This window comes from Barbus barbus, assembly GCF_936440315.1.
Source record: "Barbus barbus genome assembly, chromosome: 21".
In the NCBI taxonomy this organism is placed as follows: Eukaryota; Metazoa; Chordata; class Actinopteri; order Cypriniformes; family Cyprinidae; genus Barbus; species Barbus barbus.
In genome coordinates, this window is record NC_136749.1 from 9,800,985 (window position 1) to 9,820,803 (window position 19,819).

A 19,819-nucleotide genomic window follows, 5' to 3' on the forward strand; every position below is an offset into this window, starting at 1 on the left:
ATATTGTATTGTTTTTTATATAGGCCTATATTTAAATTGTTTATTGCTTATTTTGTTTTATTATTGTTGTTGTTGAAAAGCTATTAAATGGCCTACAATAGGTAACTGACCCAATATAGGGCATGTTGACACAAAGCATCCACATGTGTGCACTGATATTTTTTCTTTTCTTTTCTCATACAGGGAGGACCAGGGCTCTTTTGGTTCATATTCTCAGTATAGGTTTATTTTTGCATGTTTTCACACTACATGGGGTAAGTTGTCACAAGGGAATCTGTGATTAAACAGTCTAAGATTTCAGCTAAACTTAAAGAGAAAACATCATTAAATTCATCAAAACAATTCATTAATAAGCAACCGTGTACAAGGTCATATACAAAATAAAACTTTTTTTTTGTAATGTCACGTTATAAAACACATGACAGTTTGCCCCAATAAAAGCTGCATGAGCCTGATGAAAATCCCTTGTCCCAAGAACACAGCTCAAACTTTCAAGGTAAGACATTACAATAACTTTCCATTTGTTAAAAATAACTACATTAGTTAACATGAACTAACAATGAAAAGCATGACCTCTTAGTAACGTATTATTAAAATCAAATGTTGAATCTGCTAATATTATTTATTGAACTTTGAATGAACAGTTGTATTTTTATTAACTAATGTTAACAAAGATTAATAAATACTGTAACAAATGTATTTCTCACTGTTATTATTAGTTAATGCTTACCTAATATTAACTAATTGGACCCTCTTGTAAAGTGTTACCACTTTTAGTTCAAATTTGCCTTTTTATCTAGTTGTCCCTTATTTAAATAATAAAGTTTTATTGTGAGTATTGTGCTTGAGCTAGCAAACATTAAAAGTTTTAATTTAAGAGGGGTTTGAATAATTTCATAATTCGACTTTTGAATCCAAACGGGTTAGGCTAGCCTTCTGAGATATCTGTGGCAACTTGCCCCGGTCTCTGCTATGCTTTTTTAAATCTCCAAGGCATAAATTAGCCTACTTACATTATAGCTATTGACTTGCTAAAAATGTAGGTTAACAATGGAATGATTTTGTTCATAATTAACGAATGAAAATATTGTACATGTTTCATTATTTCTGTATCGGAAACACACATGCGGTTAAACACACACACACACACACACGTTTCACCCAGCTCTGCTCCATCATCACGGGCGCTCGTGACTGACCGGTTTCTCCTCGCGCAGGACTGTCAAAGCTCGAGCGGGTGGCGCCTCCCCTTTTCCTCTATATATGACCAGCCTCAACTCATCCGCTGTTTTACACTGTGCGTTCCCACTCAGAGAGGAGATGTGGTCAGGATAGAACTGCGCTTCTTTTCTTGCGTGCTCCAAATTGCGTTTTTAAACGAAACCTCTTGTTGCGTCCCGTGCACGTTTGTTTTCCCCCCTTCTCGTTTAGCTCTTTGTGCTTTTGTTTATTACAATGAAGGCCAGCGCACCGGTTCGCCCTCATAAGGTTTCTTCTGGCAGCAGTCAGCTCTCTTTGCGTTATTTGTCGGAGCGCAGCCGATGCAAAATGGAAGAGGAGGATCTTTTCTGTCTGCAGTACGACATGAACGACTGCTACAGCCGACTCAAGCGCCTGGTGCCCACTATTCCGCAGGATAAGAAAGTCAGTAAAGTGGAGATCCTCCAGCATGTCATTGACTATATCCTGGACCTGCAGCTGGCGTTGGAGACGCGCCCGGCTCTCCTGAAACAGACGAGCCCACCCGCCTCCACACGGACCCCTCTCACACAAATCAACACAGACCAGGTAAGCAGGACCAGAAACCTTCGTGAACGTTCACTAACACAACTGTGGTGATACTGGCTGTGCACAGTAGCCTCATTACGCACGGAAGTGACAATAGTGCGTGTTTCTGTTAACTGCACCAGACCAAATATGATGCTGTACATCAGACTGCTGGAGGCCTGTGTTTCCTTGTTCTTTGCCAAAATGTAAAAACATTTGAATTGTCTTAGTGTTCAATTTTATTGATCTAATCTTGTATATAGCCTGGATATATACTGTAATATAATCTTTTAGCTATGTAGGCATATATCTAAACCTTTGTATATATATGTTTGTGTATGTGCATATTTATTATAGCTATATTATCTCCTGTATGATCATTATTATTATTTTAAATGACTCCATGTACAACAGCTTATTGATGGTTATTGTGGCCCTCATGTCACCTCACCGTTAGCCGCAGTAAGAATGAACGCACCTGTTTCCTTTGCTTTTAGAGGACGACGGGTGTCAATAAGGAAGACTCAATTTTATGTCGCTGAAATGTTGCACACCGGTGAGTAAATTAAACTCAATATAAAATATTCTCAAAGGACTCATCCCGTGCCTCATGTAAGGTTACGTATAATAATTCATCCAATCCTAGATCGGTTCTTCAGCACTTCTGTGTGTAGGCATGTGTCTTGTTTTTAATGCATAGTCAAATAATGATTTTAATTATTAATCGAATCATTTTAAAATGATTTCCCATCACATTCTGTGTCACACGTTCTTTTATTTGCAAAGCATGAAATGGCTGTTAATTCAAACAAATTATTTGATTGCTATTTTCAAATCAAATTAAATATACTATTCTATTAAATATACATTTTAGAGTTTTGCTGCCAAAATACTGTCTCATTTTTGTTTCTAAACCTATTATCATCTTAATGCAAAAAAAACATCTACATTAAAACACACCAAGTGTGTTAATCAGCCTGCATTAAGATTATTTCAAACAAGCTTGAACACATGCAGTAGTGGAAGAAGCCAGAGAAATGTTTTTCATTACCCAGAATTCACAGCCTAAGAACAGGACTGAACTGTCAGGATAATTGGGTAACAGACTTCTAATAGAGCTGGCAGTACATGCAGCTGTAATGGCTATTATTAATAGAGCCATGACAGTAAAAAACACATAGATAGAAGTTATTACCATAATATTCCTGTTAGTATGAATGGCGGTTTTTGTGACAATCTGTCTACTTGTGCTTTCCGCTCTGGCTGGACTGTAACTCTGGCTCCCGGACACTGGCAGCCACTCAAACCCAGCTGTAGGTTGTGCAATAACTGTCCACTCTATGGCGGTCTTGCTAAGAGGGGGGTTAAACAGTAGCTACAGAGTGAAATGTCCAAGGCGGTTGGCCCGCAGCTGTGTGTAGGAGCGCGTATACGCGTGAGGTTAGCATAGCACTAGTGCTTGTTGTTTGACCTGGTTTGTTTTGGGTTGTTGATCAAGCATGCCCTCTGTTTTGTCGGTGGCGCCAGTCAGTCTGGAGCACACAGTTCACACACCCCTTCTATTCATTCCTCTCTCACAGGTGTGCACTGAACCCATCCAAAGCCAAGCCCAGCTTCACCAGGGAATCCAACACACACCAGGCCCAATCGCAGGGGAGCAGCACCAAAACTAATAGCTACTAAATCATAATATGTAAACATTTTAACGTCAGCTGTCAAAGATGCAGTGAAGCAGCCATATTTCTCCTGTGCCCATTCTGTTCTCTCTCAGTGGGGGAAGTGCTGAATTTGGACAGAGAATCCAAAGCCCTCACCCCCTATCCACTGGAATTCCAATTGGAACAAAACTAAAGGCGCCTCAGATATACATAAAAAACCCTGCATCTAATTTGACTAAAAACAGCAGACTGTAAAGCTTTATGGATCAAAATGGAAATGTAAACATCTGACATCTTTGTTAGGTGATTTGTGTTGAACAGGGATTTCCCTGCTGTTTAATATTGTAAAGAACTAAGTGTTGACTTAAATAATACTGTACATAACAAGGATGTTCTATAAATGTACGTGTAAGAGAATATATGTTCAACCAGCTGATTGTAATTATTCTAAAATATTTTTTATCAAAACTGTTGTGTTCTGTAAATATTGTGTTTTCACATAAATGTAGTGAATGATTACATGATGTTCTGCTAATAAAGGTCTCATCATAAACTAATTTGCTCGTGCTCGGTTTTCTGTACGTTAAATTAGTTTTGTGAGCACAATTACTAAAACAATAAACTGTTACTGCATTCCTGATGCGTGAATATGTTTAGAAACTCTTCCATTAAACGTAGTTAATTGCTAAAGGCATGGAATAATACTTTTCATCCACTGAATAAATTCTTTGAAATGAATGAGAGAATTCTTCACTGAACAATCAATCAAGGAGGCATTTGTTTGTTCAAAACCTCTCCAAACACATCTGCCCTGTCTCGAATGCAAGCTGTCTACAATTTCACAATATTTTAAATCTCATTTGAGGAATTTTTGATTTTCCGTTAAGGTGAAAAATTATTTCATAAACGTGTGCAGAATATTGTCCTGTAATCCAAACACCTCAAATCCTATAATACACGTGTGTATGTGTGAGCTTTGAAAATATTTGAATTTCGAATTCATATGTATCTATTCAAGTTTGCTTTTTTTTGTCCACCGAAGCAAAACCTTGAACATTTTCAACAGTATATTTGAGAGATTTTTAAATATTTGTATACTTAGTATGTTTTAACCGTGAACTATTCATAGGCACTTAAAGTTTCACGTTCTATAATTCTATAGAACCACAGTGGATAAAACACATGGTGTTTGAGGGAATTAAAAATGTACATTACTGTCATTTATTTCCACTTCACTCGCTGTCCTGCATCTGACATTTTCACGTTCCTGGCAAACAAAAAGATTTGTGACATTTTTCATGCCCTGTATTATTATCAGACTGCTTTGAAAGAACTACAGCAGCCTTTTACAGTTAGAAAACATTGACACTCACGGTGACAAAAATACAAAAGATAATTATGCATTGTCTGATATTATATTAGAGATAAAATGATCTGGCTATTTGTCTACAACAGAAAACCAGGTTTATTTCGATACAATACCCGCTCATCTTTTTTTCGGGATATTCCAAACCGAGTGATACCAATTTTTATTATTATTATTATTATTATTGCATTGTTCATTGTTTACCTATCTGTGGACTGTTTTATGCTTAAGCCTGCAGTCTCTTTTCTGATTGTGCCCCCTAATGGACTGATCTATTTTAGAGTAGATTATGCAGAAAAACAATAAGACAATAAGTTGGACCAAATATGCAGATTCTGCAGGTATTCTACATTTTATCTCTGCTAACATTGTTTGCATAGTAAAATCAATTCTGACAAAAGAAAACCCCAAGCGTTTTTGCACAGTTAGCAAACCCCTCCCCATCCCTCTCAAGGTTAAAAACAACGGAGCCCGTAGATGTCCGTGGGATACTGTAGATACCGCCTCTCAGGTTTTGTGCTTCTCAGCTATTTTCAGCCTCGCCGAAATGAGAAATTCAAAAAGGGCAGGGAAATATTGTGAAAAAAGATGTGACCCGCTGCCACCAAACACACCAATAGAGGCTCCTGAGGGCCCCTCATTCCCAGCAGGTACAAAATGCACCTGTGTGTTGCTACTACATACAAAGCCAGCATACTGCTTATGTCATCCAGGTGTAGAACAATTATACACAGTGGAATAAGCCACACCTCCACCAGCTGTCAATCATCTGGTCTATAACCAGCTATATGGATTTAAGTCAATTAAACAGATGAATATTCCAAGAATATTTTTTACGAGAAACCCGCACAAGGTTTCTGTCTTTTTTCCCCTACTTAAACAGTAATCAGTTTCATCATCGCACACATTCATATTACTTTCCATAATCATTTTCAATAAACAAGCCGGATAGTGTAGAAGTGTGTTAGTCTGCTTTACACTCTTTGTTTGATTGTACACCTTGGTGTTTTTCTCTGCTGGCGCCTCGTCTGGCTCTAAGCAGCGAAGAGGGTGACTGTGGGAAATGATCACATCTTGTTTGATAAGAATAGGCCTCCGTGTAGCGTTGGTCAAATTCAACAGAACAGCAGTCAAACAAGGATCAGTGGTCTGGAAATGTTTTCGGCCAACAGAGTTATTATCAAAACAAGCAGCTTGGGCTGCTGTTGTAAAGTCGGGATTGTTTGAACAGGTGTGAGACAGTAGGACATTGTGTGTCGTGCGCGTGGGTAAATGCACGTGTGTGCGCATCTGTCCATTTTAAACTGTATCCAATAATAAAAGGGATCACTGGAAAAAACAGCAGGTCAGTTTGTCCAGAAATATATATATATATATTTTTTTTTCACTTCATTGGGTTGATGTTGTTTTTTTCTATCTATCTATCTATCTATCTATCTATCTATCTATCTATCTATCTATCTATCTATCTATCTATCTATCTATCTATCTATCTATCTATCTATCTGCGAAAAAGTAACAGTAAATACATTTATTATGTTACAAAAAACTATTTCAAACAAATGCTGTTATTTTAAACTATATCTCCATGAGTGAATCTTGAACAAAAAATTATTATTGCTTCCACAAATATATTAAGTAGCACAACTGTTTTCAACATTTAAAATATATTAAAATAAAAAATATATTAGGCATATATATATATATATATATATATATATATATATATATATATATATATATATAATACATTAATGTATTCATATACAAATTAAAATGATTAAAATTAATATTTATTTATTTATTTTTAATAGAAAATATAATGAAGGAAAGGCAGTCAAGCAGCCAGGTGAGAAGCAGATCTTGGAACTGTTTAAAAAAGCTGTTTAAACCATTTAATAAGCATCCCAGCATGATAAGAGTGAACATAGTTTGCAAATATGTAATCTTAACATGTTATTTATAATGTTATTGCATTGTTTTATGACTTTTCTATTATTCTAGAGAACAGTAATAACAAATATTACGCAAGGTGTGTCTAAATTTTTGACTGGTTGTAAAAATACACTATTATATTCAGGCATCAGTGACTTACATTTTAAGGACCCAATTTTAAAGAAAATTTGTAATTTCACAAATATGCAAAGCAGTCATTTAAACAGTTATCGTCCACTTTTGCATTAAAACTGCCTCACAAGACTAAAAACGCAATACTGGTGCTGCTCCACCATGAATATTTAGTCTTCATTTAGGCTTCATTCCCTTTCCTCGTGCTTTCTTGACCCCCCGCAGAGAGAAATGGACTGGGAGAGATGGAGCGAGCGAGCGGAGCACGTCGGGTCCTGAACAGCACCTGATTACAGGCTAATAGCCTCAGAGTGATTGAACATCTCAGACTTCTGGCTAATTGGTGCTATTTAAAGTAGCTATTAGCACACAATGGCAGTCACTCACTCATAAACAAAGACAAGATCTGGCCTCTGAAAATATGGCAAGATGGAAAGATTATTTCAATTTGGAAAGATTAGAATTGCCAGTATTTAGTAACTAACTAAAAAAGCTCTTTTCATAATAGTTTTCCAATAACAAGCATTTTTATATATCACACATGCTCTTCAATTATTTTTTATAAAAAATATTCCTTTAATTGTATTTTTTAAATTAATTTATAAATTAATTTATTTAATTTTTTTTTGTAGTGAAATGTTCATTACACCAAAAAAATAATTAGTTAACCATATAATAACCATATGAAATCATTTTTTATATATGCAGTATTTATGATGGTTGATAGATAAACAGTCAATATAAAACAACTTATTTTTAAATAAAACTATGCCATTATAAACATTAATAATTCTAGCCACTAATTATACAATGCATTTTATTCGTAATATATCGTGAGTGGCTAAAAATGAAAATAACAGAATGTTTTAAACAAAATTATACATAATAATAAAAAAAATCTATATAAGGTTATACTGAATGCCTTAAATATTAACAATACCTTGCTGTTCTCAGTTTAATTCCTGACATTAGAGTTGAAATAGGTTTTCGGACTGGTATTCTGGTTCTGGATTGAGTGTATTTACGGTCTGTGAGGTTGAGATGTGCTTGGTAATACTTCATTTGGGGAGCGCTGCTCAAAAGCCTCTTGATTCATTCAAGACAAGTATGAGATTTTATAAATAAAGCATATTGGTTCAATATAGGTATAGATATTGAATCTATGTCATTATGCAGGAGCATATGGAAGCACTTTGAGGGCTTGCGTGCCTGATTGTAAGTAAAATAGGCCTCTGCTGAAAGCTCGTCTCTTCCAGCCTCCAAAACACCTCATTCATTCAAAATCAATGTTTCTTATTGTGCCAGGCAGCGGAATGAGCGTACAGGCGAGAAGAAAGAAAATGAAAAGAGAAAATAGGAGGGCAAATGATTAGAAGAAAGAAAAAAACAAGTAAAATAAGATTGTGGCAGTAATATGAAAGACAAAAAGGCTTGGGTGGATTCATTGCCAACGTTCAGGTCCTGAGAGATGGAGAATGAATTACAGAAATGAGCCCTGTAAACCATGCCAGGCCTTTGCCTCTCATTCAAATGACTGCTCCCCCCATTCACCCTTCTATCCCTGGAGAACGAGTGATTAGAGAGGAGGGTGAGGCATCTGGATCACTGCTGTCAGGAAGGGACGCCAGCCGTGCTAGAGGAACACGGCCCTGAGGTGGAATGATCACACGGGCAATATGTCACTGCAAATGCCGGCGCAGGGTGCCAGAGCCACATCCACAGGTTTCCTGGCACACAGACACTTGGCACCATGTTCATACGCCGGCTGATTATGCCTGACATGAAAGGGCTGAACCACTTGTGGTGGTGTGTGAGATGCATTTTTTTCAGGGGGTTCTTTCCATGCTATATGTGTGTGTGGACAGTTAAACTGAAAGTCATATACACTATATACATTTTTTTTGTCATTTAAAAAAAAAGCAATTTTTGAGTGAAAATATTTTCTATACCAAAGGTTATTTTTCAGTGTGGCTGTGTGTGTGTGTATGTATATATATATATGCTCCTCTTTTGTAATCACACCTGCTAGTGGAAAGCCAGTGTGCAACTGAAATTACATTAAAGAAAAGTGTAGTCGGTGTGGATGTGGAGTTGGCCCGAGGGGATTCGTGTCAGAGAAACGCCATCCGTCGGCCCGGAATGATAAATGAAACCTTCTGTTCATGAATCAAATGTATTAAGTTAGAAGATGCATTCTGTCCAATAACCATAGACTTCAATTCTTCACGTCTTCAAATGAAACAATATCAAAGCAAAACTCAAAAGATATTTATTGCCCAACATATGCTTTTATGTCTGAACAAAATTTGTCTTTGTGAGAGAAAAAAACTGACAGCATGATTTATATGATATTATAATATTATATTATATTTTACATTTATAGTCATAAAAATACAAAATATGTAATGATATTAACTCCTTAATTTATCTTCCAAATTTCAGGAATGGATAGCGATGGCTGCATTGATCTATAACATTCTGACTTTGTGGCTTTCTGCCCCGGCTGCTTAATTTAGCACCTAATTCAACGCTACAAACTTTAAAAAGGTTTTTTCATTGACTCAGGATTATTGGCCAGATGGGCAGCCCATTAGAACATGGTTGTTTGTGAGTTTGGGATTCCCGTGATATGACCGGCGCTGGCAATAACAACAACATTCCTCACCGTGGTAACCAGAGGTTGTCATGGACAGAACTCTCTGTGTGATTCTTTCTAGCCCTGAACTGTTAAAGTCATTTCCACAATACAGTGAGAAAAAAGTAACAACAACAACAATAATAACAAAAGACAAAGTTCTCAGAACTGTATTATGCATAAACAACGGGGATGCTATAATAAAATATAATGTGAGACAGTGAATCAGGCATTTATCATTACTTCGATGCATGTTATGATAAATGCATCTGAAAAAAAAAATCTTCCTCCCTATGTGGCACCATTTTTTGGTAGATTTTTGTGAAATAATGTCTCAGTCATCTTCACATCAAGCCATTTTTGTAAATTCAGGAAGTTAATTCAATTAAACGAGCGCTGCTCATGAATAAAGAAATAATAACTTGGCTTCTTTTATATCTTCACACTTAATTATGATGGACACATTCTGAATTATGTTAATGTTTATTTGACTGGAAGCTCATGACACATCATTTTATTCTATATTTTGAGTATGAACTTTGTACAAACCTTTTACAAGTATATACAAACCTATCTATCTATCTATCTATCTATCTATCTATCCATCTATCCATCTATCTATCTATCTATCTATCTATCTATCTATCTATCTATCTATCAAAAATACAAAAAGTAATGTTGTGAAATATTACAATTTAAAATAACTGTAAAAATGTGTTTTATTCCTGTGAAAAATATGTTTAAAAAATGTTATTTATTTATTAATTTATGTAATCTGTCTATTAATTTGCCAAAAAAAAAAGAAGTAACAGTAAATGCTGAAAAAAATGTAGTGTTTTCAACTGAACTATTTAAATACACAAAACAGTCTCTCATCGTATGTTGTTTTACCTGGTACAACATCCAGTAAATCTGTAATGTTGTTTTGCAGTAAATACAGTGATCTTGCATTTTGCTCAGAAGACAAACAGACAGAGGGCAGGATGGTTGTGTGTATCCCATAATCCTCTCTTTATTAGAGCAGGAAAAGCTTCAGCAGAAAATAAAGCCAGCTGTTGCGCTCTCATCAGCGGGTATCTTGGCCTGGCCAGGCACAGTCTCCACTGCACTCCAGTGCTATCACAGGCCATATCTGAAGGCAGGAGGACATTGGCGGTCTCCAAGGCTCCTATCGCCCACCACATTATCTCCAGTAGAGTGAGGGTAGATGGGCTGCCATCCCGTCTCTCTATCTGTCTGTCTGTTTGTCTCATTCTCTTCCTCTCTTTCTCACTCCATCTTTAGCTCATTAGTATTAAGGAAATGAAAGATCCCTAAAGCTGGCAGCAGCTGTAGTGAAAAATGAGGCCCGCTCAGCCACCAATCTCTCATTTAGCACTTTAATGTGCTCATACAGTAAAGTGGAGAACATGTCAAGCTTTAGATTCTCACAGATCTGTTCTTCATTAGCTTCTTGACAGTGATGTATGATTTTTTTACGCTCTTAGAACTATTTTTAGAACTATTTTCAGAAGACAACTTAAAATAAAAGTAAATAAAATAAAAACAAAACTTTTTAAGTATGTATTCTCACTACTTTATTTTGTTTGAACTCTCCATAAGATTTTAAATTAATGCATTAATAATATGTAATTGTCACGTTCCCTCTCGGGACACAAGGGGCGCGGAGACGTGGAGGTATCAATAAGCCTTCTTTATTTGAAACACACACAGAGACGAGGAGCTTGGGGAGAGACGAACATCAAATGACATTTATGACGATAGACCGGACACAGGGGCTAGGAAACACAGGGCTTATAAACACAGGGAAATAAGGAACAGGTGTGGACTAATCAAAACACAGGGCTAGGGACTAATTAAACTAATGAAGACAAACGAGGACAGGAACAGGAAGGCCAAATATGGGCACAGGAGGAGGGGAAACACGACAAGGACTGACATTACGCCCCCCTCCGGAAGGCGTGTCCTCACGCCTAACACCATCCAATGGGGAGGGGGGGTGGGCGCTCTGGAGGCCTCCAGGGCGGTGCCCGTTCCAGGGGCCATGGCGGGTCAGGAGACTCGGGAGGCCATGGCGGGTCAGGAGACTCGGGAGGCCATGGCGGGTCAGGAGACTCGGGAGGCCATGGCGGATCTGGAGACTCGGGAGGCCAGGGCGGGTCAGGGGACTCGGGAGGCCAGGGCGGGTCAGGGGACTCGGGAGGCCAGGGCGGGTCAGGGGACTCGGGAGGCCAGGGCGGGTCAGGGGACTCGGGAAGCCAGGGCCTATTTTTTTCGGGTCGTGTGGCCTTGGCCCTTGGCCCGGCCACACAGGCTGTGACCCTCTTACCCCCCCCCAAAATTTTCTTGGGGAAGCTCCCCCCTGGGAGCCACAGAGGAGCGGACTCTGTCGGGCGCTCTTGCAGCGCGGACTCTGTCGGGCGCTCTTGCAGCGCGGACTCTGTCGGGCGCTCTTGCAGCGCGGACTCTGTCGGGCGCTCTTGCAGCGCGGACTCTGTCGGGCGCTCTTGCAGCGCGGACTCTGTCGGGCGCTCTTGCAGCGCGGGGCGCTCTTGCAGCGCGGACTCTGTCGGGCGCTCTTGCAGCGCGGGGCGCTCTTGCAGCGCGGACTCTGTCGGGCGCTCTTGCAGCGCGGGGCGCTCTTGCAGCGCGGACTCTGTCGGGCGCTCTTGCAGCGCGGGGCGCTCTTGCAGCGGGAACTCAGGAGGGCTGGACGGAACCAGCGGGAACTCAGGAGGGCTGGACGGAACCAGCGGGAACTCAGGAGGGCTGGACGGAACCAGCGGGAACTCAGGAGGGCTGGACGGAACCAGCGGGAACTCAGGAGGGCTGGACGGAACCAGCGGGAACTCAGGAGGGCTGGACGGAACCAGCGGGAACTCAGGAGGGCTGGGCGGAACCAGCGGGAACTCAGGACGGCTGGGCGGAACCAGCGGGAACTCAGGACGGCTGGGCGGAACCAGCGGGAACTCAGGACGGCTGGGCGGAACCAGCGGGAACTCAGGACGGCTGGGCGGAACCAGCGGGAACTCAGGACGGCTGGGCGGAACCAGCGGGAACTCAGGACGGCTGGGCGGAACCAGCGGGAACTCAGGACGGCTGGGCGGAACCAGCGGGAACTCAGGACGGCTGGGCGGAACCAGCGGGAACTCAGGACGGCTGGGCGGAACCAGCGGGACTTCAGGACGGCTGGGCGGAACCAGCGGGACTTCAGGACGGCTGGGCGGAACCAGCGGGACTTCAGGACGGCTGGGCGGAACCAGCGGGACTTCAGGACGGCTGGGCGGAACCAGCGGGACTTCAGGACGGCTGGGCGGAACCAGCGGGAACTCAGGAGGGCTGGATGGAGCCGGCACGGGAGGGCACGTGCGTGGAGCCGGCACTGGAGGGCGCTCTGGAAGCGCGGACACTTGGGGGCGCTCGGGAAGAGCTGAGCTGGACGGGACCAGCGGAGACGCAGGAGAGCTGGGCGGGACCAGCGGGGACGCAGGAGTCCACCTGCGAGGAGCAGGCACTGGAGGGCGCTCTGGAAGCGCGAGTTCGCGGGGGCGCTCTGGAAGCGCGAGTTCGCGGGGGCGCTCTGGAAGCGCGAGCGGCGGCGGGCTCGGGAGAGCCGCGGGCGACGGCGGGCTAGCTCCGACTCGGACCCGGAAGTCTCCCAGACACCGGTATATTCCTACCCTCCAGGTTAATCCTGTGGTGTCTGGGAGGTCCATGGGGTAGTTGTAACAGGCTCCGAGCCGGAACAGATGGAGGATGGCCGCGTCGTGCAGATCCGAACTCTGCGCGAGCCCGCAGAACTCCTCTGCGTACTCCACGAAGGGAAGCTCGCGGAGTATCAGGGCGCGGAGGCGGGCGGCGAACTCCATCGCCATGGAGGGAGCGGGAAAAAAGGAGCAAACAAAAAACTTTCAAAAACGGAAAACAAAACGGGGGAAAAGGAGCGCCGCTTACTTCTGTTTCGGTCCGGTCTTCTGTCACGTTCCCTCTCGGGACACAAGGGGCGCGGAGACGTGGAGGTATCAATAAGCCTTCTTTATTTGAAACACACACAGAGACGAGGAGCTTGGGGAGAGACGAACATCAAATGACATTTATGACGATAGACCGGACACAGGGGCTAGGAAACACAGGGCTTATAAACACAGGGAAATAAGGAACAGGTGTGGACTAATCAAAACACAGGGCTAGGGACTAATTAAACTAATGAAGACAAACGAGGACAGGAACAGGAAGGCCAAATATGGGCACAGGAGGAGGGGAAACACGACAAGGACTGACAGTAATCATGTAATCTATTAAAATTAACTGTAATCCTGTAATCTAATTGTAAGCATTTTACTTCATTTAAGTACTATATATACACGCATACACATATACTGTCAGACCTCTGTTGTGTGTGTCATGTGTTCCTGCCTCTTGTTTCCTTATTGGGTTTAATGTGATCATTAGTTAATTCTTGTCCAGCTGTGTTTGTCTCGTTTTCTATGATTGTCCCTTGTATTTAAATCCTGTCTGTTCTGTTAGATTTGGTCTGGTCTACTTGTTACTCCCTGGTGTTCCTGTCTGTGTCAGCCTTGCCCTGCCTTATTGGAAGTAAATACTGTTATTTGAGTTTCATCCTAGTCTCGTGTTCATACTCGTGTGTGCACCGTGACACATACTGTTCATGTCTCTTTTTATCAATTTAATGCATCCTCACTTACCTAAAATACATATTTAAAAGTTCAAGGAAAGGATCCAATTTGGAAGTCTTTATATAAATATATAATAATATAGTAGAATATATTTTACATGAATAACTTTAATGATACTTTTCTGGTGCTTTTACATTCTTTTTGAAGAGTTAGTCCCCATTAATTGTAACTCCATGGAAAATTTCAAAATTCTTCAAAATGTTCTCCTTTTGCACATAAAAGCAAGCCAGGTCTGGAAGGACATGGGGGTAAGTAAATCATGACATATTTTTCATTCTTGGCCAAACTATTCCTTGAAAACATCTTTAATCACTCTTTAAAAATGTCTTTATTTAAAAGTCACTTAGCATGCTAATGGATTAGCATACTTGATTAGCATGCATAGAGAGTGTGTCACTCTTTACTGTTTTGGCCAGTGTACAAACCAGGACTGTCCATTCATATGAGCACAGACAGTGGTTTGTCATTTGCAAGTACAAGGTGTTGACAGAATATCAGGCCGCTTTCAATTATCAGCCAAGCTCTTCAGTGACCGGCGCCAAGTCCAGACATACAGAGACACTGCTGGACCAGGCTTGTCTGACATAACACAGCTGTGCGTCTGAAAGCTGACAGCTGTGTGTGAGCGTGTGTGTGTTCCTTGAACCGCAGTTTTTTTTTTTTTTTTTCACTTCATCCATTATCATTGGCAGAAGAATATGTGAGTGTGTGTGATATTTATAAAAGAACAGATTTTATGTGACGGTAAATGTGTATTGCTTAAATGATCTGACCAAATAAGGCAATAATAATCTCTGCTGTGGCTCTAAATGTCTCATTTATGACTATAAAAACGTGTGGTGTACTGCAGGGACCAGCCGAGCGGGATCGGGATAATTGGCTAAACTGATGCCTGCATTTTGCCAGTTTTCAATGGACCCAAGAGGGGTCATAGATTCCTCTGGGCCTCCACCCAGCAACCACATTTGGATCACCAGTGCAGCTGTGGCATATTAGCAAGGTGCCATCAATGCTAATTTATGCTGATTCAACTAAAAGCTACTATGCTACAGCACCCTGAGCTTCAGAACCCTGAACACCCCCCCCCATAATCCTGATTATTAAACCTCACATATGCTTTCTCTGTTCAAGATTAGCATACGGATTCTTTAACCCCTTCCTTTGGCTGTTTGTACACTTGCACCATAGTCACGCTCTCATGCAGTCAAGCATGCAGCCGTCGGCACAACAATATGACTTATTTATTTCACAGTGCAGATATTTATTAATTTGTTTTCATTTGCACACTGGTTAGATTAAGTCTAATACAGCCCCTCAGTAAGGCACTGCTCTATTTGGCCCATGTAAATCTCATCAGCTATTCAGGCCCATCCCTAATATGCTTAGACAGCTTAGAAACATCTATTATTCATAACTCTGGAATTTTTTCATATAACCATAGTGCCGCTCCCCAGGATGAGGTAGCGTTGTGGCGATATCAGAGGTTCATCCATATTCTGGAAATAATGAGATGGCTTGTATGGTTTATGAAATGTAATCCATCATGATTACAAAAACATCAAATCTTCTGCATTACTTGTATTATTCAATAGATTTGAGGGTATTTGCTTGTTATATGAAATTAAGATTATAGCTTGCTTGGGAAAATTACATCTTTTAGCTGCCCTATCTATTTTGCTGTTGTTTAAATTTCATGTTGTATTCATATTGTATATTGAATAGTGACGCTGTTCACACAGCAACACTTACAGCCATGGGAGATAATATATTTGCTTCTAACAATAAATAATAATTATTATTATTAATATATAACAAATGTAATTTTATTTATAAATTATAATAGATTATATTATTATACTTTTTATAATATTATAATAATAATAATTTAATAACAATACTATATTTAGTATTAGTAGTAAGTTGCTTTGAATAATTTTATTTATCCATAAATATATATGTTCACAGAGCAACACTTACAGCCATAGGATATAATATTTTTGCTTTTAATCATATAGTTGATGATAATAATAATTATTGTTTTGACAGTTTTTCTCGATTGCTTAAACACATTTCTTGAAATTATGCCTCTTTTTTTGCAAAACTCTAAACACAAATCCATAACTCAATTCCCCAAATTTCTATATTCAGGTCAAAATGAAGCTCTCCACTCAAAATAACTAAGTCTTGCTGAAAAACCAAACTTTGTGCTCAGATATGGCACACAAACACTCAAAAACACACACACTACAACACAGTCTTACACACTGATGAGATGAATTCAAAACAATACTACAAAAACCAGTAATAAGTGTTGCTTGTGGTACTCCCCATGTGTTTTATTCCTTAATTTAATGTACCACAGAGTACAGTACAATACAGCAAACAAAAACAATTACTCTGCCCCAGTACCCAGAGACTGACAAGCCCCCCAAGTCAGATTCCCAGTGAAATGCTCTCCGACAGCAAATGCAATGAGTTTGCTTCCTTCTTTTCTGAGAAGATCAATAATATCAGAAAGGAGATTGGCACATCCTCAAGTTATGCAGAGGTCACACAGATTCGACCGCAATTTAAAAAAGAAGTGACTATGTGTGTTTTTAAAGAAATTGACAACAAAATTTTGGAAGAAATAGTACAGCACCTTAAATCTTCAACCTGCTATCTTGACACACTTCCCACATCCTTTTTCAAAAATGTGCTTAACTGTTTAGAAGCTGATCTCTTAGAAGTGGTGAACGCCTCACTTCTTTCTGGGACTTTTCCAAACTCCCTCAAAACTGCAGTTGTTAAGCCCTTTCTGAAAAAGCGCAATCTTGATAACACCATGTTGAGCAACTATAGACCCATATCAAATCTTCCTTTCATAGGTAAGATTATTGAAAAGGTAGTTTTTAATCAGCCGAACAACTACTTAAAGTCAAATGGATATCTGGACAATTTTCAATCTGGTTTCCGAGCACATCACAGCACAGAGACAGCACTCATTAAGATAATAAATGATATTCGCCTCAATTCTGATTCTGGCAAAATATCAGTGCTGGTACTACTAGATCTTAGTGCTGCGTTTGACACTGTCGATCATAACATACTTTTAGAGAGACTGGAAAACTGGGTCGGGCTTTCTGGGATGGCACTGAAATGGTTCAGATCATACTTAGAAGGGAGAGGTTATTATGTGAGTATAGGAGAGCATAAGTCTAAGTGGACGGCCATGACATGTGGAGTCCCACAAGGCTCAATTCTTGCACCGCTCTTGTTTAGCCTGTATATGCTCCCACTAAGTCAGATAATGATGAAGAACCAAATTGCCTATCACAGCTATGCTGATGATACCCAGATTTACCTAGCCTTATTTCCAAATGACTACAGCCCCATTGACTCCCTCTGCCAATGCATTGATGAAATTAACAGTTGGATGTGCCAGAACTTTCTTCAGTTAAACAAGGAGAAAACTGCATTGCATTTGGAAACAAAGATGAAGTTCTCAAGGTGAATGCATACCTTGACTCTAGGGGTCAAACAACTAAAAATAAAGTCAGAAATCTTGGGGTGATTCTGGAGACAGACCTTAGTTTCAGTAGTCATGTCAAAGCAGTAACTAAATCAGCATACTATCATCTCAAAAATATTGCAAGAATTAGATGTTTTGTTTCCAATCAAGACTTGGAGAAACTTGTTCATGTCCTCAGGTCCTTACACTGGCTTCCAGTTACATTTAGGATTGATTTTAAAGTACTTTTACTCGTTTATAAGTCACTCAATGGCCAAGGACCTAAATATATTGCTGATATGCTCACTGAATATAAACCGAACAGACCACTCAGATCATTAGGATCGAGTCAGTTAGAAATACCAAGGGTTCACACAAAACAAGGGGAGTCTGCTTTTAGCTATTATGCGGCCCGCAGTTGGAACCAGCTTCCAGAAGAGATCAGATGTGCTAAAACATTAGCCACATTTAAATCAAGACTCAAAACTCATCTGTTTAACTGTGCATTTGTTGAATGAGCACTGTGCTATATGTCCGAACTGACTGCAATAATTTTAGGTATAATCATTTTCTTTAAATTTGTTTTAAATCATTTTCTATATCATTTTAAAATTCCTTGTCTTTATTGATTTTAATGTCTATTTCACTTTCTTTTATGTAAAAGCACTTTGAATTACCACTGTGTATGAAATGTGCTATATAAATAAACTTGCCTTGCCTTACCCCGTCTTTGGTCTGGGACAGGCCAATTACAGACTAGGTGGGGGGTCTCTCTGGATCCAATGTTTCAAACCTGAATACAGTTTTTCTCCGTCGCTTTGGTACTTTTTTCGAATCATCCTTACTGTAATATTTACAAAGAAGTATGTGCGTTTCTCAAAACACTTCGTACAAACAGCACCACACGATGGACCACCTGTAAAAGCCTGTAACGTACTCAAAATCTTTAGTTCATCTTTCAGAAGTAAGTTTGTCAATGAACATGTCAATGCCATCAGAATGAAAAGTCCTTGTGTGTTTTTGTGCTCACAAAAAAGATAGGCAAAATGGTTAGTCATATGTATGCCTGTAGTCTTATATATGCTATATATCCATTTCAAACGTATAAATTTACACATTACTGTATGTGGGATATTGATTGAAAAGACTGGATATGATTCACAGTTACACTTTTACTAGTGGTCTGACAAAAATAATAATAATAATAAAAATAAAACCTTACAATGTCATTGTGAACTAGAAAAGAAAAACAAATATGGGCACAAAGGCAAAAATAAAAAGAATTTGTAACTCGTGTTGTCCTCTGTCTATATATGCTTTCCAATTGAAGGTTCATCTTTGAGCTATTTCAGAGAACTGGTTGATCTATATTCTCTTCATTAGTGAAAGTCAAGATTCACTTGAACAATTCATGGCAAATTTATAAAAAGTCTAATAGAAATGTGTAGAAAATATGCTTGACAGTTGATGACAACTAGATCAACAATTTTGCATTTAATGACTTATACGATGAACTAATGACTAGATGTTTTGAGGGGTAAGACTATAGCACAGAGAACTATATAATACATTTTCAGCAACATGACAATAGTAACTGATGATGTAGGAAACCACAGACAAACTTTTTCCCACAGCAAAACTTAGTTTTAAAAAATAATCTTATATATATATATATATATATATATACAGCAAATGGTATTTTTTCATGGTGTAAACCTACTCTACTTCTGTAAATACTACGTAATATGAGATTTAAAGTATATGACTGTCTTTGTTGTTTTGTGTTGAATGTTATAATTTTTGTGCTGTGGGTTTCTGTGAGTTTTGGTGCAGCATTTTAAGGCTCGTGCTCTTTGTGTGATATGAGAGCCTGGAGTTGTCAGGTTTCATCATCTGAATGGGTTTAAAGGAGGAGGAAGCATGGCAGTCAGAGATGATTCTTCACTGATGAGTGGAATGCATTCATCTCAGGCAGTGCACTAATTGTTTGATTATACAGGGCTTCTCTTTAATGAAGCTCCTCTTTGGCATTTGGGAACATGGAGCGCCATCGAATTACCCACGCGACACTCACGCTGGGAAAGTTGATCACTTATTAGCAGTGACTGAGAGGTAAACAAGCTGAGAGTACAGTAGCAA

The 19,819-nt window shown here is 39.7% G+C and overlaps 1 protein-coding gene across 1 annotated transcript; it reads left to right on the top strand.

Moving 5' to 3' along the window:
* The first annotated feature begins 1,169 nt into the window (after nucleotides 1-1,169).
* Nucleotides 1,170-4,161, top strand: LOC306886863 (DNA-binding protein inhibitor ID-4-like). Its single transcript, XM_079444197.1, has 3 exons — nucleotides 1,170-1,788; nucleotides 2,265-2,323; nucleotides 3,348-4,161. The coding sequence occupies exons 1-2, from the start codon at nucleotides 1,456-1,458 to the stop codon at nucleotides 2,307-2,309; spliced, it is 378 nt and encodes a 125-aa protein (XP_079300323.1). The 5' UTR covers nucleotides 1,170-1,455; the 3' UTR covers nucleotides 2,310-2,323; nucleotides 3,348-4,161.
* The last annotated feature ends 15,658 nt before the right edge of the window (nucleotides 4,162-19,819 follow it).